Genomic DNA, 24,534 nt, shown 5'->3' on the forward strand with positions numbered 1-24,534 from the left:
GGAAAAACATTTAGAAAATGTTTCAAAGTCTCTTTATGTCTTTTGTGTCTGCTCATTTGTTTTTTAGATAACAATTAACATTTTTATTGAAAAGTATGTATTTTCATTAAGAGACCAACCTAACAGTTTTATGCTGGCCTCGGTAGCCGAGCGTGTTGGGTGGTCGACTCAACTCGCTTTGATCCAGAGGTCTCGGGTTCGAGTCCCGGCGAGGGCATGGGTGTGTTTTAATGTCCGCAACAGACATGTGATGGGTTGCAAATAATGAATATTTAACAGTTTTATTTAATTATTTACATAAATGCTAACACAAATCGCAGGAAAATAGTTTTACTTGTTTGTTCTTGCTACAATATATTACTTTTTAAATTTAATTTTGCAATAATAAAAAAAATGGCATGTACACTAAGATATAAAGTGACATACACAACAAAAACATATGAACATGATTTAAAAATAAAGCAAAAGTTGCTCTACGCAGTGGGTTATTTTTTATGAACTCATCAACGAGCGGTCTCAGGTCCAAATTATCAAGCACAGTTTGATGTATGTGGAGTACCGCTAAGCTGCTTAGTCTCTTCTGCCCCATTGTAGATCTCAAATATGTCTTTAGTCGGCTAATAGCACTGAATGACCTTTCGGCTGTGGCTGTCGTCACTGGCACAGTGCGGAGGACCATCATGAATTTGGCTCCTGGAAGGTGGTATCTTGCAAAAGAAACTTCCTTATGTCACGCATGGTAGTTAGAACCACTTTCTTATGTTTGGCGATAACACCAAGCATGGACATGTGTAAGGAGAGCCTATCGGCATCCAAATCTTGCCGAAAGAATTCTCGCGTTTGCTGAAAGTTTGTTGTGCAACTATTCACAGATGAGATGCATTCTTTCTCTACGGCTGTTACTTTTTGTAGTCCTGTACATTCATGTCCTTGTTTAACACATGATTTTGCTGTGTCACACACGTCAGTGTATATTGATTTATAATGCTATTTTGGAGTGTAGAACTTGTGATGTTTGGCAGCATCAGGATTTTCAAGTCTCTTAGGGACGTGACGTTGCCGGGGCAATTCTGGCTCATCAACGAGGCTCGGTTTGCCCTCTGTGCATTTCAGCCAGAACTGCTCAAAACCCATTCGCTTTTCTTGAAAGATGTCAGTCAAGTATTTTAGTTTTGATTCCACTTCTGTAGCACCAATGCGTGGAGACTGAATATTACAGTTTACCTCTTCTATTGGACCCATCACATGGCAGTAGAGGGAGAGAAAGAAAAATGTCTTGAAGTGAAGCACTGTCTCCAGGTATCCAGCACATTTTGATGCTGCGTCAGTAGAATCTTCTTCAGAAAATTTCTCAAGAAATTTGAGAAGGTTTTCATAGTTCCTTAAGATCTGTTGCATACTGGAGGCTCTCAACGTCCACCGACGAGGACAAAGTGGACGCAGTCCAGTATGGCCAGGCTTTCATTCACATCAATAATATTCCTAAATATTTGCATTCTTTTAGGGGATTCCCAAACAGTCTTTAACAAGTCGTTGGCTAAATTCATTATGTCTGATTAATATACACTACCGACAAAAAGTTTAAGACCACCAGGAAAAAGTGTCAAAATCAGTAGAAATGAATGTATTTCGTAATTAATGTACAAGAAACAGATGTAAGAATCTGCTTGGCAATGTACAAACATAGGTACATCCACTATACATACTAATGTCACCTCATATTTTGTTTTCATCAATATGTCCGCCATGGGCCTTAATGACATCAGCGCAAACATGTGGCATGCGCTCCAACAGTTTGTCCAGATAGAATGGTTGAATGTTACGCAAGGCATCGTTGATGAATTCCCATAGCTGTTGAGTGTTGCTGGGTAACTTCTTCCTGATGTCCCTATCGATTTGGTCCCATAGCAGTTCAATTGGTGAGAGATCAGCAGACTGTGGTGGCCACGTCATAAGAACTAATGCCCCTTCTGTTGCCTTGCGTTCCAAATACCGCGTGCACAATTTGGATGCATGTTTGCGATCATTATCTTGTTGAAAAATAAACCCATTACCAACAAGACGACGACCAGAGGGGATGGCATGGTGCACCAATATCTGATGATACCCTTCTTTTACCAATTTTCCCTGAATTTTATGAAGGTCCCCCATCTGGTTTCCGGCAAAACATCCCCACACCATTACACTTCCACCCCCATGTTTCACTGTGGGAACAAGACACTTTTCTTTCATTCTCTCGCCGACCTTTCGACGCACAAAGGTTCGCCTATTGCTGCCAAATAATTCATATTTGGATTCGTCGGTCCAGAGTACCCATTTCCAGTTATCCACAGTCCAACCTTGGTGTGTTTTAGCCCAGGCCAATCGTTTCGTCTTGTTCACACGTCATAACAATGGCTTTCTAGCAGCTACTCTGCCATGCAGCCCTTTTTCGCGCAACCTATTCTTCACCGTTGATACACACACAGGCGCCAGTCTGCTGTTATTCAGGGAAGCAGCGATGACTGGTGCTGTTAGGCGCTTGTTCCGTTTGCTAGTTACTGTAATATATCTATCGTCAGCTGCAGACGTTACACGAGCTCTTCCACTACGTTCACGGTCAGCATGACTATTGGTTTTACGGTATCTGTCCAATGAACAATGAACACAAGTCTTGGAAATATTCAGTTTTCTTGCTATTTCGCATTCCGAATAACCTTCATTTTTCAGTGCACATATCACAGCACGCTTTTCAACCAAAATTGCCTGTTCCCCACGATGACGGTCCATTTCACACAGCTCCACTTACCTTGCACACCTCACACACAATAATGGGCTCGCAATGCCGCCTGTATGAAGAGAAAATGACCCTGAGCCACTGATAAGGATACGCATGAGGCTGGCTACTGTACTGACCGGTTTCACACACACAGCTGAAATGCTGCCAGCTTCAGCAACGTTTTTGTCACTTTCCATTTTGTCAACTACATGCTACACATTCGGAAAAAAATTGGTTTTCGCATCTTGCGAGGTTCAAACTAGACTACATTGAATTTTCCATGTGTATCATCGTCATGTCTTTCTTGGACAGGAACCGTTGGTTCCATACAACACTCCATACTGATTTTTTGGACGTTTTTCATGGTGGTCTTAAACTTTTTGTCGGTAGTGTATGTAAAATAGTAAATAATAATTATATACTTAGTATATAGTAATTAAGTCATGTGTTTTGTTGTCTCCGGTCATAGCCCCCCCCAAAGTTGATGGTTTAGCGGTCTCAGCCCCCCAAAGTTGATGGTCTAGAACATTTCAAATATGTATTTAAAGTTAAGTTCATGTGGCACAATTCAGAATAAACTTTACAAGAGAAGAAAAATAATACATTAGATCCTCTTATCAAAATTATTTGGGGGGCTCTGCCCTCACATCATTAACATTGGGGGGCTCTGCCCCCACATAATTAACATTGGGGGGGCTCGAGCCCCCCTAAGCCCCATGGAGTCGGCGCCTATGACATTAATGATACATTTGGTACATGTGTAATTAATGCTTCGAGCTACCTGTATGTAAAAACAAAAAATGAATGAAAGGACGAAAGTAGTAGTTAAAGAATCAGTTGTTTTTGCTGAGAATGAGAACAATGGAAGTGTCCTGTTATTGACTGTTTAACCAGATGTTTAATCCTACACGTGTTTCTGTGGGCTCGCGAAAATCCTGAAGTAGGTCAATCCGGCAACAGCGCGTCGCTACCAGAGCGGGTGGTTCCACGCCGGTTGCTAGCGTGCGTGTCCCAACTGTAGTCACCGAGATTCCCTGGTTCGAGCCTTGGCCTAGGCATTATTTGTGCGTGTCCCCTCATTAATTTCAGCACTCACCTTTATCGTCACGAATGATCAAAAGTGTCAGAAAAGCGGCGCTACATAAAAAAAAAAAAAAAATTCAAGTACGAGACGAGACAAGACGTGGCGGAGGCTCGGTCTCGTATAGAGTTGAAAATGCCTCTCTGGTGCCGAAATGCGCCGGAGTAGTTAGCACAGCGCGACACGATGTCAGGGATCCCAGGTTCGAATCCCGGCCAGGCCATGGGTGTTCTTTGTGAGTGCCCCTTCATCATATCATTACTCATCCTCATCTTCCGATTAGCCAAAACTGGCAGAAAAGCGAAGTAAAAATAAACCAAATCAATCAATCAATATGTGGCATAAGCATGTACAGTGTGGCACCGTATGAAGATTCAAAGCGTTTAGAGCAGTGTTTCTCAACCGCCGGGCCGTGGCGTCAATTATTCCGGGTTGCGAGAGGTTATTATCTTGAAGTTTGTGACTTGCAGCCCGAGCTGGTAACCACCTGGAAAGATGGCCTTTCGTTCGGGGTTCACCAGCGATAAGAGGAATTCCTTTCTTGCCAGTACTAGTGAGAAATCAAAGCCGCTGAGGGAGGACTGCCACCCATGCAGCCTCCAAGTTTGAAATACAACTGGGGGGGAAGGGGGTCCCCCGTTATGGCTGGAAGGGTGAAGCGACTTGCAGTCCGATCTGGCAACCATCTCGAAAAATGATTTCCCCCATAATAGCATTACCCCTTCAAAATACATTCCTTCATAGTTTCCAGTTATCATGCTCCTGCAACGTCCTGACAATAATTCACATACAACATTGTGACTGAAATGAAATTATATGCTTAAAAATTATAATTTTAGACTGACATTCATTTCCTGGGGGTGCCCCTCTGCTCGCACCCACTTACATGCTTCCACACTACTGTAGCCAACATGGCCTGATGTTTCTTTCAAGAGTCCAATTCATCCAACTGGAAAAAGCAAACTTTTGCAATAAGGCAAAGTGTGCTAGGAAACATTGCATGCTATGATAGTACAAACCTTATCACAATTCACTACAGGTTGTTTGAAAAGTACCTAGTTTCAAAGTGTGTGAATTTTTTTGCATATCTGTTATTAAACTTACCTACATAATGGATACATGTGGTTATTACACACAGTTTCAAGAACACATAAATACACACCAAGTCTGAGGAGTTCTGCAATCTGTATCATTCTGTTCCAATAACTATGGGACAGATACGAGAGGTTCCGTCTGACTTTGAGCATCTACACAGTAAATAGGATGAATGAACACTGATAAAATTGTGTAAGAAGTACACCAGACCCATAAGAGACCCTTTTCTTTTCCATTGCTACCTGATTCATCAAACAAACAGGCATGGACTGTTCGTACAGTTATGTGCATGTCGACTGGACCTTAGCTTACCTCAGGAACAGCTCTCTCGACTGATTCTTGGACAGTTTTGTCCAGCACAACTCTCCCCTGCCTTCCTCCTAACCTCCGTTCATTCACATCTCTATGGCAACACCACATCTTGCCCTCGCACCACTCTGTACTTCAGCCAACCTAATTATGTGGTTAGCACAATGCTCTACGATGCCAGAGTTTCCAGGTTCGAATCCTGGCCTGGGCATGGATATTGATTGATTGATTGAATTAAAAGTTTCGGTTCATTGGAACTTTAGGCCATTTTGCACCCTTCAATGCACACAGGGAAATATCCCCATATCTAAAATTCTTACTTAAAAAAGTTAAAACAAGGGGTGTAAAAAGCCCCTTGGGAAAATTTAAAAGTGCAAGGTTGTAAAAAGACCTGCACAAGACAAACTTCTTCTTCTTCTTCTTGAGGCGCTACAACTTCATGTATTTAAAGTTTTGGCCTTCTCAACAACATCTCTCCATTTTTTCCTATCCTGGATGCTCTTCGTCCAATTCTTTACTTTCATGTCTTTCAGATCTTGAATTATTTCATCTTCCCATCGTTTCTTTGGCCTGCCTATGGCTCGTGTCCCAAGTGGTTTCCATTTATCTATTTCTCTTACTAATCTTTCATCAGACATTCTATTTACGTGCCCAAACCATCTTAGTCTTTGTGATTTTATGAAATTTATGATATTTTCATTCCTGATTAACTTGTCGAGTTCTTCGTTGGTTTGTGTTCTCCAATTTCCATCAGGTTCTTTCAGAGGGCCATAAATTCTTCTTAAGATTTTCCTTTCAAATATTGAGAGTTTCTGTTTACAGGAGTCTTTGAGGGTCCAAGTTTCGCATGCATATGTGGTTATGTGTCTTATTATGCTATAATAAAGTCTCAGTTTCGCAGATTTAGATATTAGTTTGCTCTTAAATAGGGCTAAGTTGGCGAAATATGCTTTATTGCCTAGAATAATTCTCTCTCTAATTTCTTCTTCAATTGTGTTGTCGCCATTTACAACTGATCCAAGATATTTGAAAGATCTCACTTCTTCTATTCTCTCGTCGTTTATAATTAGGTCTTGTAATCTGCTTTTACCTTTTACACATCTGAGATATTTAGTTTTCTGCATATTAGTTACGAGCCCCAATTTCAAAGCTTCACTTTTTAGTTCTTCAAATGTTTCTATTAATGTCTTTTTCGTCCTTGCTGTTATAAGGATGTCATCGGCACATGCAATACATTGTTTTAATCTTGTTGATATGTTTCCTCTCAATTTCATCTGTTTCAGTGCAGAGTCTATCGCTATACTAAACAGAGTTGCAGTTCCCTGTTAATTTTGACTCTTCCTTTATTGTTGGTTAAGGTTAACATAATTAGTCTGATTAGTTTAGATGGTACTTCATATGATTTTAAAACATCTATTACTTTATTCCTGTGAACTGAATCAAATGCATGGGTAAAATCTATAAACAAGTTGTAGAGTCTAATATTAAAAAGAATCTTTTCTCAACGAGAGGGGCGGGACAAGGAATGCCATGCACCTATGGTTGGCTTAATAGCGTGAAGCTTCTTCCTTCTTACCGCATCCCACTTGTTACTTCTTTGGCCCACTCACTTTTACCTCCGCACTTCAGGTTCGGTGCACTCCGTACTTGGTTCTGATTTATCTAGGGGTATCTTTCTTTGTACGGCAAAGCAGTGGCGTACGCAAGGGGGGGGGAGGGTTACCGGGTTTAAACCCCCCTTGAGCTTTTGAAATATTATGGAAAATTCTGTAGAAAAAAATTTAAAATGGCTAATTTATCACAGTCAAAGATCTGCGACGGTAATAATAATACTAATAATAATTTGAATTATTATTCCCATGCAGCATGAAGAAAAACAACATTCCAAACACAATCTAAGCGGCCGCAAAATTCAATTTTGCAATTTTTTTGCAAAAAGTCGCGCAGTGACTCTCGCGAGAATTGTGAAAATTCCTTGCTTCGTCGCAGTGTGCCGACCTTATTGCAACCGTTCTTCCCGGTACTGATTTCACATACCCTTGTGAACTCTCAAGTGATGCTGAGTCTACATCCACATCATTAAATAATGTTGAAGAAGTGCTTTGTGAATCACCTAGAAGTGATAAATGTGTTGGAATGTCTATAAACTTACTTTTCAACGAAAAAATAGACTCAGTGGAATTTAGCAACATGTATTCTCGCGCTTCATCATCATCATCCAGGGCGAGTTCCATAGGTAAAGGTAATGTAAATTTCCCCGTGCATATAGCACCGTGCCATGAAGGCACACGTAGTGGTGTGGTGGGTCCCAAAGATTCTCGATCTCGAACTATTTTGCAGGTGATGTGATCAGCACCATGCTCCAGCAGCCTTCATCCCCCAGGGTTGCTTTCAGGTACCCATTGCTATGAGGCTGGATAAATTCCAACCAATTCCGGGAATCGAACCCGGATATTCCACAAAGTTGTCAGACTAGACCAGCGCGGCTCTTTGAATGAGTTTCATATTTCTATTATTTCAATAAATTTAATATATTTGCTTGTTTTTAAGGATTTTCTTCACACTTAAAATGTCTCACTTATCATATACAAATAACCGTTGACTAGACAATTACTTTGTAACAAAGAAACAAAAGAAATGTAATTTTGTTCTATTTCTTTCATAAATAGTAGCTGCATTAGTAGTAATTAAACTAATTAATTAATTAATTATAAGAATTATTAATTAATTTATTATTATTAATTAAATTGTAATAAAACAATGGTAATGTGAATTTGTAGAAAGTTTTCGAAATAACACCCCCCTTGATGAAATCCTGCGTACGCTACTGCGGCAAAGCATGTGGGTTGCAACAAGTTAACATAATTCTATAATTAACTACAAAATACCAAGTGACAATGAATAACCTTAGCGAAACTTTATTGTTATTGGGGATAAATTACCTTGTCCAGCAAGTGTGAAATTAAAAACAGTAATTTTGGGTATTTTCTGAAGTTTAATTGATGTAAAATTTAAATATATACAACTTGTATCCAAACGCTCGTTTCTCTAATTTCGGGCCAAAACTCTAATTTTTGTGATGTTGGGATCTCTAATGTTTGTACCTGGATCCTTTTTATCAATTACATCGGGAGTACGCTTGTCACAAGGTAGACTCGCGTTACTCCAAGAAACGTCTTAACAATACTCCACAGTGACAAGGCACTAGGCTGCCCGGCACACCGTTATTGCTTCCAAATAACATCCAGAACAAACTACCTTATACCTGTAAATCGGAAACCAAGACACTATCCTGCCGGGCAATCCAATTCCTTACAGCATCCGTTGCGGGGATCTGTCTTCCGATCCGAGCTGACCGAAGCAAAATCAGCATCTCCCTTCCAAGTCACAGTTCCAACAGCGGACCTCCCCCACTCTCATCTGGGAGTTTATAAATGTTTGGTTGGCATCTGTTGCCAACGGCCTTTTTTTTTTCAAAATTTTTAATCTTTAACAGCTAAAAACGCAAGTCTTTTCCTGAACGTTCGAAACATGAAGAAAGAACAGAGTGCTACATGGTTTCTATACATGGAATATATAAACCTAAAAATGCATAACAAATTGAGATACACTTATCATATATACATATCTTTATACACATAATTACCTAATTGATTAACATATTAATAAACATTTCAATAAGGAAAAAAAAACCCCACTGTTGCCCTGGCACGGTGGCAGGGTAACACACTCTTCCTGCCAAGTGTCAAGAAAGTAAGAACAAAAAATATTCTGCAAGTCCATAGCTGGCATGACCTCGAGTATTCTTTGTGAGAGTCCCTTCATCAATTTCATCATACCATCACTCATCCTTGCCTTTGCGAATTATCCAAAAGTGGAAGAAATGCAAAGTAAAATAAACCAATCAACTCTGTATTTCAACTCAAGCTGACATTTTCATTTCCTTGTTCCATATTCATTTCTAACATACCCAGTGCTCAAAGTGAGGAGGATGTGGTGGATGGTATCCCCAGCTAGCAGAATTTCTGCCCTAGCTGTCTCATCCCCCAGCTCACCATGTTAAACCATAGAAGCACCCATCCTCGAGATAACCCCAAAGCTCGAGCAAACATCCTCGAGATAACCCCAAAGCTCGAGCAAACATCCCCCAGCTAACATTTTCCACTTCAGGTAACATACCGCAATATACACCTACACAATGGTAAGCTATTTTCAAAGCATTGCTGCCAAGAAGTTCCAGTTCACAACAACTGCTGCAGATGGCCACAATTCTATTGTAAAGCTGCACATTTTGTGCAACATCTTTTCATTGTTGCTGTTGTTATTTTAGCAAAACAAGGCTGTTCTTTGTAATATTGCACAGCAGTTGTTATGGTTTTTTTGTGAACAAAGTGGTACTTCATGTAAGACAAGTGGATTTTCAAATTACCCACATTCTAGTATTCTATGGGTTAATATATTTACTTACGTGGAACTATGCTTCATCTGTGAAGAAAGATTTATCGAGAACCCCTGTGTGTACTTAAAAGGCATACAATCCTGTCTCCAATTCAATGTCTCATACCTAGGCCAAATACGGCTGCATTGTTTTAAAAATAACACAAACCGGTTCTGTAAGGTATAGTTCTCAATCCTGTAATGCTCACCAACTCATCCAGTTAATTATTACAATTAGACATGAGCGAGTTACTAACTTTTTCACAAAACTTGCTTGTATAGGTTCTATTAATTTCAGTGGCCTCTGCCACCATCTCTTGGGAACGTGTTGCTTCACTGCTGGGCTGGCTTCTGGTTCGTGTCGTGCAGTGAAGCAACGACTTCCCAAGGGATGGTGGCAGAGGCCACTGAAATTAATAGAATAAGTTTCGCTGAAAAAGTTAGTAACTTGCTTACATCTAATTATCATCAACCACATCTTTTATTCTCCAAACATGAATGACATCATCCAGTTAAATACATGAGTATCAAATTTTGAAACAGTAAGTGCGAAAATTCTTCGCATATTCTCATTAGTTATTATAAATTCTGTGGTTTATTTTCTCCTTTCTTATGAAATTCATGAATTTAATACTGTAGTTTTCATTTTACAACAAATATTCACATAAACTGAGACTGACAATAAAAATAGCAATAAAAAGCACATAAAACTTGGCTATTAAACAAATAATTCTTTAATACTTCATCTCATTAACTTATATAATTATTGAATTTAAAACAAAAAAAACTTCATACACCACGTGTTGAAGCAATCATGTCAAAAACTTGACTTGCCATGTGGCTCGAAAACTGAAAACAGACACAGCATGAAGCAAATAGAAAACTTAGCTCAATGCTTTCAACCTTTTCTCAGGGTGGTCATTAGGGAGCAAAACGTGCATGATGAGCTACTGAACTTACTTCCTTCCCCTGATGATAAGGCCGAGAAAGGATCCAAAGATTAGAGCTAAGCTTATAATTTGTTTTGTGCTGTTCCTGATTTTAATTTTCTAGCTGCACGGTAGGTCAGATTTTACCATTGCATAATTATATTAATCTAAAAAAAATATAATCAATGAATAAAGAAAAATTATGCAAGGATATTCTTATGTAATAAGCTAATTATATTAATTTATTATTTCAATTATAAAATCCTGAAATTAAAACATTAATATTCAATGTTTAAGTGTACATGAATTCAAACGTAAGCAATAACTAACTATACTGAAGTAACATAAATATTATAAGGTTAATATGGATATTTGCACTAACTTTATGTTCGCTCGTTCTTCATCTTGAAACTTAATTTTCTATCAGTTCATGCTACATATACTTTCTTTATTCCCTCCTGTCTATCTTTACTAATTGATATAAAGCAGAGGAAAATTATTTTGATTTTATTCCACATCAAATATTTTTTCTATTAATATTTAATACAGAAATACAGCAATGTCAAATACAATAAAAAATTCATATGTTGATGAGCTTTGCTAAAACATTCCAATAAATTTAAAATGAACTAAATTAGAATTGTTACTGGTTCGTAAAAAATTCCACCAATTTTCAATTCCTTTTTCAGATTGTCATGTTTTGTGGATACAATGATAATATGTTACATTAAAATACATTGAATTCAGAATGGTTAATACCACATTACTATCCTTTCAATATGGATGTTACACTCTTAAGCCTTTTATTACAATCTAAAATATACCAATTTGCATCACGTGAGAAAACTTGAATTATTGAGCCCAAGTATTAGTAGATTATTTTTCAAATTATTTATCTACAACTTTCATCAACAGACCAATAAATTTACCATTTTTCAATATTTAAATGCATTTCATGTCAACAAAGAACTTTAATAATTTCCAATTGCAGTCTAATGCAACAGAAATTGCGAAGCAAGTGTGAAAATAAGTTATAATAATAACAGTAAACTCAATACTTTTAATGCATGCTTGCCATTGAAGTGATAATTTTACTAATGTAAAATGAATTAATAGCACTTGTCTTTTTTAACCGTCCATTAGATGTATGAGTGACCAGTGTCACCCATTCATATTTATTGCAAGATTGCAACACTGTGAACTATACTGCGCATCCATGCTTTTGTGTATGTGAACATTATTTCTTTGGAACAGTCCCATTCTTGGGTCACAATTGTCTACCATACACCTACATGTGTAATTAGAAAAATGTTAAACAGTTGAAAGACAGAGAACACAACAGATTCGGATGTTATACAGGCATGTTAATGAAGAAGAGGAGGACAAGGAGGTGTGTTTGTGTGTGTGTGTGTGTGTGTGACGAAAGTGAACATGAAAGTGACCATGGGACCAAATGTGAAGATGACACTGCTTTGGTTGCTAGTATTTAGGCATGTGGTAGACAACTGCCACCCAACCAAATGACTGATGTTAATTCTGTAATATTACGTTGGTAACAATGTAGCAGAAAATCACTGCTGAGCTTAGAACAAAGGAAAAGCTGACCTCCGTGGCAGAGTGGTTAGCGCAGCATTGTACGATGCCAGGTGTCCTGGCATGGGTGTTCCTTAATCTATTTCATCACTCATCCTCATCTTCGCGATTAGCCAAAAGTGGCAGAAAAGTGAAGTAAAATAAACCAAATGAATCAATCAGTACAAAGGCCAAGAATGAACATTCGGCACACATGGACATGAAAAAAGCTTATTCAGTATTTCACACTTTAAAGACAGTTAAAGGGTTTGGTGACAGGTGTCACCCACATGCCTAAGTATTACATGCCTAAGCAGGGTTAATAAAGAAATATGAACACATTATTACATGTCTGAGACACCTATTTTTAGTATATATATATATCCCATGATTAACAATAAGATTTAATATTCTAGTTTTCACTTCACTTATATTTAGGGCTAGACCGATAGCAATATGGATGTATCAGAATTGGCTATACTATTGGTACCAGTATCAGAAAGCATTGGTTGTAATTTAATTGCCAATCTGGCTAATACTTTCCAGAGTCCAGGTGGGTGTTTTGAGGTGATCTGCAAAAATGCCACAATACACGTTCAAGGACTCTAAATGCATAATACATAATAGTCATTATCTTTGCAACAGCACAGTGCAAGGGAAATAGATTTTGTAATTAAATGATTACTTCATGTCAAATTATGAAAAAAAGCAAAACTCTGGTAGATTGCAATCATAGAGTTCCAATGAAAAACTTGTATCTTAAAATTTATACATATTCTGAATTACTAAAAATTGTTACGATTTTCGAGTATCAGCATCAGTGGGAATTGGCGAGAGTATCCGAAGTGATATTGGTGTAATCCCAACTTATATTGTATAATCTATTTTATATAAATTGTATTATGTCAAATGTATCACAGTAAATTTGATCTGTAATATGTTACGGTGTAATAACCAGGATGAGAAGTCTTTATTGTAAGAATCTACTGGATGATAAATAAGCTAACAAAACTAAATTAATTCATGATGATAATAGAAAGATAAGAATACTAATTACATACATATTGAACCATAGGTGGCATTGAATTGTTCGAAGTGATTTTTCCAATGCAAATTCTCATACATTGAATTTTTTAATATTAATTTTATTAAACTTGGAAAGACCATTCAGGAGTGTTTATAAATGAATTAAAATGCTGATCAGAGAATATTTTTCTTTTCCAAAATACACAAATGGGTGGATAGAAAAATTATTCATATGGTGTAAATTGAAGTTTCAGAACTGGTGCTTCCAATTAGCGAGGACCCCTTTGGAAGTTGACATTGTTCATTTCAAATTAGAAAAAGCAAAATGTTTATTATTTTTTTAATTATTTGATTTGATGATGATTATTATTACTTGAACTACTCAATTTTATATAGACCCATGTGTTTGTGAAACACCTGTGCATGCGTGAACAACAAATCTGTGGGCAACACAATAAGTTATTAATTTTTAGTGGAATGAAATCTAGGTTGGAAACACTGGAAGTCTATAAAAACTAAAAAACTTGTCCACATATGAAACTGATTACAAATGCCAGCAGAAATCAAATATGTGTGAACATCATCCTGAAACAGCCATTTATATTTAATTGTGTGTTTTTGTGTCTTGGAAAAGAACTTGCATGGAAAATTATAAATCATAAATTTGCATGTCAATTTCTGACATGACAATTAGCCTACAAAACTATCAATTTCTATAAATTTACCAGTAAATAAAGACCAAGTTTGCATTCAACAATCAATCCTTGGACACATTGTTTCTTCATTATTTACAATATTAGAAATTGTGCCACTAGAATTTTCATTATAGCCTATCATTAGCAATTTATTTAGCTCTAGAATAATTTGGTTGTGTTTGGAACAAAAACATCCGATTTCACAGCAACATATTACTTTAGCTTAATCAGTTTATGAATGCTGTCTCATACATAAACATTTTAGAACAGACTGCTGCTCTATTCTTTTTCTATATTTCTGTAAGTTGTTCTTCAATTTGGTCTCAAACACTAACTGTCGTAGCACGGCATGGGCTATGTTGTTGAAATATAATCCTCGCTATCTTCATGCTAACACTTCTTAATTTCTCTGTGATAATATGGGTTTTAAAAGAAAACTAAAGAGATTTTATCATATTTTGTATACTTCTAATTTTGCCACCATTGTTGGTTTCTTAAAGCCACATGTATGTATTTGTGTGTGAGCATCTGATTGTAACTTTGTTTTTAAATCAGAGTTTGTGTATAATATTCAGCGTACGATTAACTGATGCTTCTAATGCGATTCATCATAAGGGTTTGCTTGTGCTAATAATGCTAACAACTTTAACACCGCAATGTAAAAGACAATCCACAACTCTATAATTATCACTGAAAATGGCAAGCTTGCATCATAAATTGCAGATAGTCACGCATATACCGACGTTAATTTTAGTCTGGACAGAGGAAAATTGATAAAACAACAAAATCTGTAATGGCCGACAAACATCTTCAGTTCTACTATCATCAGTTTTTTTTCTTCTTTTGGAAACAGAGCAGTATTAATGCAGAAGAAATACATATGAATACCTGTGAGTAGTGCTGTATCTAGTAAATTTGGTCACAGAGGGTTTCTGTTCTTTAGCTCAGATGGACCTTTGGCCGTTGCTAACAAAGATGTTTTTGAAATTTCCTCTTCTTTTGAAAAACCGCTATGATATTGCAAATTCTGAAATATTACATCTGCTTAGAATTCCTTCTAAAGCATTCACCTGAATCATCATGTGGTTTGCTTTCACTGTGGCCTAGATATTTGCAATAGTTTAATAGGCTTGCCTAGCTACAAAACTATTGCAAATATCTACAACAAAAGCAAACCATATGAAGGTTCACATGAATGTTCCAGAAGGAGTTCTACGCAGATGTAATTTTCAGAATTAGAAATATTGATTCATTGATTTTTAAATTATGGGCATACATGGCTATTTTTCCCATCACACAATACGGAGATAAGTAGAACAAAACTGAGGACTGTCTGTTAAAAACGTTATAAATTAATTCCTACAACTAAAACTGTCATAGACTCTAAAAGCAATTAAAACTATACTATTTCCGAGGATAAAATCATGTATAAGGAGAAACACAGGACGTGATCCCACGGAGGATCCAAGATCCAGTACAGGGTGGCTACTGTAGGGCCACGATAAAATTCAAATATAATTCCCAGTTCTCAAGGCGAATTTTCCAAAAATTCAAGGCTACAAGCTCGTTTTCTCTATTTCAACTTACGTATTCCGCTTCTCGCCACCCACACACAAATATATTAACAATATAAAGGGTATGAGAGATTCCAATGTATCCAAAAATTCTAATTAAATTAAACAGCATATACATTTAAAATATTTAGTTTAAGGCGCGGGGTTTACATTTGCCACTTACATACTCAGACTCAAAATTCATCTACAAACAAAAGTCACAAATGTTATGATTTATATTCTAATCTACGAAAAATTGTTAATTGTGTAAGAATTTCAGACTAAAATTTACTTAATTATCTTCAAGATATCTACCGCCTGTCCGATATTTTTCTGCAAAGGACACCAACAAAGTAAATGGACTGAGAGAATTCTGTTTTATTTTCCACGCAACTTCTTTTCCTTCCTCGATAAAAATAAAAACCAAACTGTGAAAAAACTTGCCGCAGGGCATTTATAAATATGTATAAATTCAATGGGATTTGGATTAATAAAAGTTACAATTTTTCACGTCTCCAGAGAAAAATTCAAGCAGAATTCACACATAATTCCCGGAGCCAATAATTCATGCAGAATTCCCGAAATTAAAGGAGTTCCCAGTGAGTAGGCACCCTGCAGCACCTCATTGGCCTGCAAGAAGTGGTTACTTGGGTTATACTACAGGGATTACTTTAGGTTACGTTCTAAGGTCACCCCTTTGCAACTCAGAATTTGGAATATCATAACAGTTTTTCAAAAGGAGAGGAAATATCGAAAACAGAATCACTGACATTGGCCAAAGGCCCAGACAAGCCTCTAGAAATCTGGTTGGGGAAACTTGGGAGAGCAAAAAGTAATTGAAGTGCTGGTAACATTATGTATAAACATATTGGTTTGACGAGTACATGGAAGATCTACTTTAAAATATTTTCTCATTACTCTATGTCAAAGTTTGATCGATTAGAAGATTCGCACTTCAAACTTCAACATTGAACAATTAAATTGTTTAGAACAGAGGTGTAATATGTTCTTTGTGAATGTAGGTACAGAAAAGGACACAATATCAAAGAAGAATATCAAGTTTCAAATATACTGAGAGAACCAATTCGACAAATGTAAACAACAGAATTACTACCTGAACAAATGCTACCTAATCAAAACAAACTATGCTAAATCTAAAGCAATTAACTTGTTACATAATAAGAACAAAAGTGATTTACTATTTCCACACCTAACTTGAACTAACCAAACTTAACCTAGTTGATATCAACTTATCCTGATCTAACCAAACATGTTTAATGTAACCAAATGTATCCTAATGTAACTAACTTAAGACTGGCCTAACCAAACCAAATTTAATCTTACTTAACTTAATCGAAACTATGACCCAACTATAATGTAACGTAGTCTCTCCAAACTTAACCTTACCAAAATAATTTTTCCCTCTACTTCCAAAGTTTCCTAACCCTAACTTCTTAAGGCTCGGCTGGACCTTTTGTCGATGCCAGGACAGCTGTTTTAAAATTTTCCTCCTTATTCGAAAAACTGCTTTGATATTCCAAAATCTGAAATTTTACATATGCTTAGAATTATTCTAGAGCCAAAGGTCCAACAGGTGTTCTTAATGGTTCAGATTTCAAACAAGGTATAGCACTACACTGTACCGAGGACTAATTCTGCAGCATATCCAATTCAAAGATACAGAGTGACCAAGAAAGGATTATTCTCTCTCTTGAATCATCTGAGCTTTGCATCTTCTTCAATTCTCTGTTTATTCTACAAAAGCACAAAGTAGAATAATTTGTTTGTTCTGAACCATAAATAATCCAAAATAATATTTTTTTTACATTTGTTTAGAAAAGCTCTATTGTTTGTTTCTGTTTGTGTTCATAAGTGTGACAGAATATGTTTCCCTGGAGTGGCCGTACCAAGAGGTAGAAACCGGTTTCGACCAAAAGCTAATCCTTACAGGGAAATGCCTGAACAGGAGGAAAATTGGTGGTTAAGAAGAATGGGTCCACCTCGAAGGGGAAAACCAATTTGTTTTCCAATTGAGGTAATAGGGTCTGTTTTTCACAATAACTGGAAGAGACTTCGGTGGCTACACAATCCTTACTGGAGAACACCTTTCCCCTTATGTATTCTTTATATTTATTGTAATAGAAACCAACTTAGTGGGAATATACAAGGGGAAGTAAAAATTATCTGAACTTTCGCCATAACTTTCTTTAGGTTGGCCGCACTGCCTTTAGTGCTCATGTGCTAAAGGGTGGTACTCTTGTGGTTATGTGGCCAAGGATTGATCTTCATCGCTTCATTTTTCTTCCTTTTGTTGCAGAATAAATTGACCACTCTGCTGACAGTATGCACCAAGGAAGAACAGCGATCAGCGACCCAATTTCTCTGGCCTGAAGGTGTGTCAGGGGCTGAAATTCAGCACAGACATTCAGTACAATACCACGTAGAAGTGTGTATGAGTGGATTGAGAGGTCTAAATATGGCTGAACAAGCATGAAGCCTGAAGTGGGAGCAGGACACCCATCAACCTTCACCACTGATGGGAAGATTCAACCACCTCAAGACATGACTGATAAACGAAAGGGTGATCATCATCGATGAGGTGGCATGTTCTCTGCAAATAAGTCATGGTTTTGCATCCAAAATCATCCATGACAAGCTTCGATTCCGTCTGTGTGAGATGGGTGTTTGTCCTCTTGATCCATATCTACATACTTCTGCATGGTACAGCGCTATCCCCATATTGTACTGAAAGCCTGTGATGAATTTCAGCAGTTCAAAATTAACTTAAGACCTTGTATAAATTGGTTGGACTAGAATAATTCCAGAAATTGGATCACTGAATCTCTGTTCTTCCTTGATGCACACTGCCAATGGAGCGATCATGTTTACTCTGTATCAAAAGACAGAAAAATGGAGCAATTAAGATCAAACCACAAGAGTACCACCTTTTATCACATAAGTGCTGAAGGCAGTGCGGCCAACCTAAAGAAAGTTATGGCGAAATTGCAGATAATTTTTGACTTCCCTTGTACATCCTTCCTGCAACAGCTCTTGTCACTCTGCATAGTTCTATCTTCTAATTTTACCTCAACTGCATATTTTTCTCATATTTCAAGCTAATGCCTTGTTTACACATCTCTAAAGTCTTTGAGCTCTGAATTTTGTAGGGTTCTCATATCTACCAGCCAGGGGCAGAAAACAAAGATGATGATATCTATAACAATACTCTTACCGATTCCCATCAATACCGATGCTTGAAAATCGTAACAATTAAAGATTGTTCAAAATATTGATTAATGTTAGTGGGTGAGAATTCCACTCCAGTTATAAGCATCAATTTACCAAAGTTTTTCATCCAAATATTCAAGAATTACATCAGCAATATTAAGGGTCGGCTGGACCTTTGGTCACCGCATGGACAGATTTTTTCAAATTTTCCTCTCCTTTTGAAAAACTGCTGCGATATTCCAAAATCTGGAAAATTACATCGTCTTAGCTTAATAAACTTGCGTAATCACAAAAGTGTTGTAAATATCTAGATAAGGGTGAAAGCAAAGCACATAAAAATTCACATCAATGCTCTCGAATTAATTCTAAGTTGATAGAATTAATTCGAGAGCATTGATGTCATGTAATTTTCCAGATTTTGGAATATCGCAGTGGATTTTCAAAAGGAGAGGAAAATTTGAAAAAATCTGTCCCTGCGGTGGCCAAAGATCCAGCCGAACCTTAAAATACCTGTTGCATAATGACAAAATACAGATTTTCATACAATATTGGTGCAAAATAAATGAAGATTTTTAAATTTGCATAATTTGCAGGAAAATTAGACTCTGTGACAGAGTCACACAGCATTTTTGGAAATCCAACTTATACATTCTGATACCGATACTACTGGTACTGGCAGATACCGATATATCGGCATTAGAATTGGTTCAGCTTTCATATTTTGCTTTCCATGTCGTTTTTCCATCTCTTTAGGCTGATTGTGGCCATGGTGGTATTTGAAAGGAGGTTAATGGGGGATTTCCCTCTGGTTTCTGCACTCGTCTCCTTTGGTGGCAAACATTTTACACTTGGGGAAATTATATATAAAATGTATATTCTGATACTTTAATAGTCATTACTAAAATTCCCGTCCACCCCACTGGAAATTTTTCAAATACCTCACTGATGGTGACAATAAGGATGAAATGGTCACGGAACAAACACAATAACACATCCATGCCTTGACCATGGTTCAAACCTGGAACCTCTGTCTTTGTAGCACATTGTGCTGACCACTTCATCACAGGAACTGGTAGGTTGAATAATGATCAGATGAAATGATCAATAGACAATCATAAAGAACAGCCATATCAATACCAGGACACAAACCTGGATCTAACGGTAATAAGACTGTGAGTGCAACAATGAATATACTCAGCCACTGACGCACCACGCTTGAACTTCTATTTTATAAATAAAGTGCATTGTGAGGAAAAAAGGAACAATACATTGAGAACAGTGTGGCCCCAGTTTAAGCTGAATTTTGTTAATTTTGCGAGTTTAAAAATTTTTATATTTATATTTTTTTCATTGTAAGCTGACGGAAGAGACATAATAAAGAAAACAATTAGAACATTATCAAACATATTGCACTACTAATTTTTATGCAAGTGAAACACGAGCTTTTTTCTAGACATTATAAACATTGGCTTAATGGCTGGTTGTTCTGATAATTTGATCCCAGTCAGGGGTGAAATTATTCACAGAAACGCGTACAGTATTTTGTGTGGCAGTGTTGCATAATACAGACATCAGAAATGTCACACAACTGAACATGCAAAACATTCAATAATTGATAAATGATTGAGTTGGTGTTTTAAGTCCACTTTATGCACAGTAAGGCTAATTGGGACTGGACCTACATTTTATTTAAAGTGGGATCCGAACCACTATGTACCTCCACCAGGTATCGAACTGAAACCCCTTGCTTACAAGGCAACAACAATGCACCATCGAGGAGGCCCCAATATTTACTAAAATATTTCCAATTAAAATTATTACATTGAATTTTTGACAAACCTAAAAACATACGACTTAACAACCAGTGTTTAACACACATATATTGCAACTATGTTGTTTCACACTTTGTTCATACATTCACATTATGCCATTTGCACAATGAACTAAATTTTTTCTTCTTAGTTACTGACTAGCTAGTAAAGCACTCTACCTCCATGTTCTAAAAATTGTCACATGCTACATTCTAATAACTTCTGCAGAGAAAAAAAAATGTAAACGTTACAAACTTATTAACCACATTAAACATGATTGCTTTACATTAAAACTTCTAATATTATCTCAATGTGGAATGCAGATGGGTACTTCAGCTAAATCTTGTTTGTTTCTGAACTGCATTGCAACAAATACACTTTCTGCAATCTTGTAAATTTACTAAACTGCTTTAGTTCTTGCATAAAAACTAACCACTGCACTATCAACTAGCAGGTTTCTTGACTAAACCTGTACTTCCACTTTTGCTCTAAATTAAATGTAATAACTATAATTGCTTTTAATAACTTTAATTTAAAATAAATAAAAGTATTACATTTGACAATATGTAAAAAATATATTGTTGAATAAATGGTTAATTTCACAAAACTAAATCCATAATAATACATTTCATAATTTACATAAATTCTTTGTTAAACAGGTTCAAGGTTTTTTTAAATAAACAATGTGACTTACACAATACAAAATACTAAACTGTGCTAAAGTTATTAAGTCAATAATTATTATACAATAAAGAAAGCTCACTTGAAAGCATAACTACTGGTGAGGAAATACAGGGTGTCCGAGACGAAACACCCTAACTTGAACTGTCTGTAATATGACATGTATTCGATGCATAAAGAAGATTGATACAGCAATGGATACACATAGTTATGAAGTTTTGTTTGTGCAATCACACCATTTCTACATGTGCCCCACGAGTGGCACGGAGGATGTCTAATCGATACTCGATTTCACACCAGGTAGCCTGTAGCATCTGTGGCGTAACTGTCTCAATAGCAGCTCTAATCCTCTCACGAAGCTGTTCCACAGTTGTCACTTTGATAGAGTACACCTTGTCCTTAACATACCCCCACAGGAAGAAATCCAGGGGAGTAATGTCAGGCGACCGGGGTGACCAGGTAATTGGACCACCTCTCCCAATCCATCTTTGTGGGAATTCTTCAGTCAATGTGTTCCGAACTTCCAAATGCCAGTGTGGAGGTGCTCCATCCTGCTGGAAGAGCAGGTGTGGGTGTCGATGTCTTATCTTAAGGAACACAAAATTAACTAACATATCAAGATATGTGTGACCAGTGATAGTTGCCTCTGCAAAGAAAAAAGGTCCAATATCTTCATCCTTGAGTAAGCCACACCAAACATTGACCTTCGGGCTGTCTCGTTGGTACTCTATGGCCTCTCGAGGATGTTCACTACCCCAAATTCGCACGTTGTGTCTGTTGACCTTACCACTGAGATGAAATGTTGACTCATCAGAAAACATAACTTTGGTCAAAAAGTTGTTGTCTATCTCGATGCGCTGAAGAATGTCTTCGGAAAACGTTGCTCGTTTGGGTTTATCGTCGGGTTTCACCTCATATAACAATTGCAATTTATATGCATAAAGCTTTAGGTGCATGTGTAGCACATCGTGGACAGTTGATTTCAGGACATCAAGCTCAAGTGATGCCAGACGAACAGATTTTTTGGGACTTCTTGCAAATGTATCTGAAATGCGCCGAAGATTATCCTCTGATGTTCTTGAAGGGCCACCACCATGCCTCTTAGCAACAGATCCTGTCTCTAGAAACACTGCTTTTTCCGATTTTTCAGCATTCGTTGTCATTTTCCTTTCTTTCAGTTTTCAGCACCTTCAATGAAAATTATCTTGCTATTACATTACATAATTAAAATTTCCACAGCTAATCTACCATATACCACCTAACAAAATTGTCTTGGTTGTTTATTATGTTCAGTATAAGTGTTTCAAATTAGGGCATTTCGTCTCGGACATGCTGTATTTTTGTTTTTGAGAACAAGACTACAAAACAAAATGTTTGTAACCTAAGCTACATGCAGTAACACTGATATATTAAAATCGAAAGTTCCACAACAACAACCTTTATCCACTCGAAAAATGTGCATAATACTATATCTGCAAGTCATTTAAATTATGATTTAATAAAAATAACAAATCAAGAAGATATCTTATTTTTTTTTTACTCCTTAACTTCCATCATAATACATTTTCATGCAATAGTCAGGTCAAAATATTTGTTTACAGCAGTAGTGATTACTACACTTTCTGTTTCATTAAACATTGTACGGACTTCAAATATCTGAAGTAGTATGTATAGCCTACCATTTTTAACAAAACCAAAATCCAAAATAGTATGTAATACACACAAATTTTGGAACAAAAAGGTAGTAAAAACAAAATTGAATTCTGGTCTAATATAAAGTGCATGTAAACTAACTTAATTTTTTTCTTCCATAGATTCCTCTTATATCTGTAATATCTTTCTCACAGTTGATAACTCTTTAATTTCAGGCACAGCCTAGTGAGCCACTCATAAATCCAAAATGCAGTAAGTTTATATTTTCTTAATAAATAAATATGTTTAAATATGTTTTAATATGTTTAAATATGGCAAAATAAGGACTGACTACTGAAAAGTATACGTAACCCCACTCATTCGAAAATCTTGTTCACGCCACCGGCTGGAGAAGGGCATTTTAATCTGCTTTAGGAAGAACTTATTTTACAAGACAATAAGTTTGAAATGCGTGTAATTTTTCAATTTTTTGATGATTCTGTTTGTTTTAGTTCGCATTTCTGTAACTATTGGCTAATGAGAGTGATGATATGATGAACCATTCCGCCATGGAGGCCAGCTAATTTTTCTCAGAGAACTTCAAAATAATGACATGGAACTTTGGGACCTTCAGTGAAAGAGAGCCACCCTACATAATTCATTATTAGAATTTAAAACTTCACAAAGTGTCTTTAACAATTATATATGTCCATTTACTGTAATTTTTCTTTTACAGAATGTGGTGGTCCAATAGTGGTTGAGCAAAGGATAGTAGCAGGATTTACCGTTGCTCCGCACACTCACCCTTGGATGGCCCTCATTCTGTACGCTGATAATATGCACTGTGGTGGTACAATCATCAATGATCGCTATATACTTACAGCTGGCCACTGTCTCAAAGGGTAATCAATGAGTTTGTTCCTCATCCCTTAACAATAGTTTTTGTGGACTTGCTATCAGTAAATTTATTGAGAAATTATGTTGATTGGAAGCAAAATGTTTCAAGTATGATTGTTATTATTGTATATCAAAGGGGAAAGTTGGGCCCTTCTAGAACCTAACTTCATTATTAAAGAAAAAAAAAGGCAAAAAGTTCATATTTATGATAAATTTCATTTCGGGAAAGTTAACTGTATGTCAGAAACCAGACCAGAATTTGAGGTCTTTATATTTCATCACTTAACCCAAAAAGTAAACAGTTCCATAACAATGTTTTTTTTTGTGTGGAAGGTCAGAGAACATACATTTTGTAACTAACATTTCCCTCTTACTTACAAATATCTTTTGTCATTGAGGTTTATAATAAAATATGAGAATGACTATGTAGATATTTCAGTGAAAAATGCAGGTTCGACCAGGACTCAAACAAGAGTCTCTGACATACCATGCCATTGCTCTACCAACTGAGCCATGGTTTCACCTGATTATCTTGCTGTTTCTACCTGCGTTGAATTAGCTCTGTTGGAATAGCACTGGCGTGGTATGCGAAGGATCCAGGTTTGAGTCCTGGTTGTGTTCTGTGTGCGACAAACAGTAATGGAGAATGACTATGCATTTCAGTGTATCATTATTACTTTCAAATCTCGAAAATAAATAAGGTCTTGTCAGATATTCACTCATCTGGTGCATTCAGTAGAATTATCTCGAAGATTATGAGTAGAAAAAAAAATGAAAAATTATAGAATTATTTCAGAGAATGTCTTTAAGGTATTGTTCAATAATTAAAA

At 36.6% G+C, this 24,534-nt stretch overlaps 1 protein-coding gene across 2 annotated transcripts in view; it reads left to right on the forward strand.

Moving 5' to 3' along the window:
• Window positions 1-24,534, forward strand: part of LOC145997460 (trypsin-7-like) — a 52,975-nt gene that overhangs the window by 16,737 nt on the left and 11,704 nt on the right. Inside the window, exons 2-4 of one of the 2 annotated variants that reach the window (XM_083134532.1) lie at window positions 17,329-17,490; window positions 23,044-23,080; window positions 23,544-23,709. In XM_083134532.1, the coding sequence (XP_082990658.1) occupies window positions 17,329-17,490; window positions 23,044-23,080; window positions 23,544-23,709 (365 nt within the window). The remainder of the gene's footprint in view (window positions 1-17,328; window positions 17,491-23,043; window positions 23,081-23,543; window positions 23,710-24,534) is intronic. The other variant, XM_083134533.1, reaches the window with a different exon arrangement.

Source organism: Lepisma saccharinum, chromosome 13 (genome assembly GCF_977018435.1).
Source record: "Lepisma saccharinum chromosome 13, izLepSacc3.1, whole genome shotgun sequence".
Lineage (NCBI taxonomy): Eukaryota > Metazoa > Arthropoda > Insecta > Zygentoma > Lepismatidae > Lepisma > Lepisma saccharinum.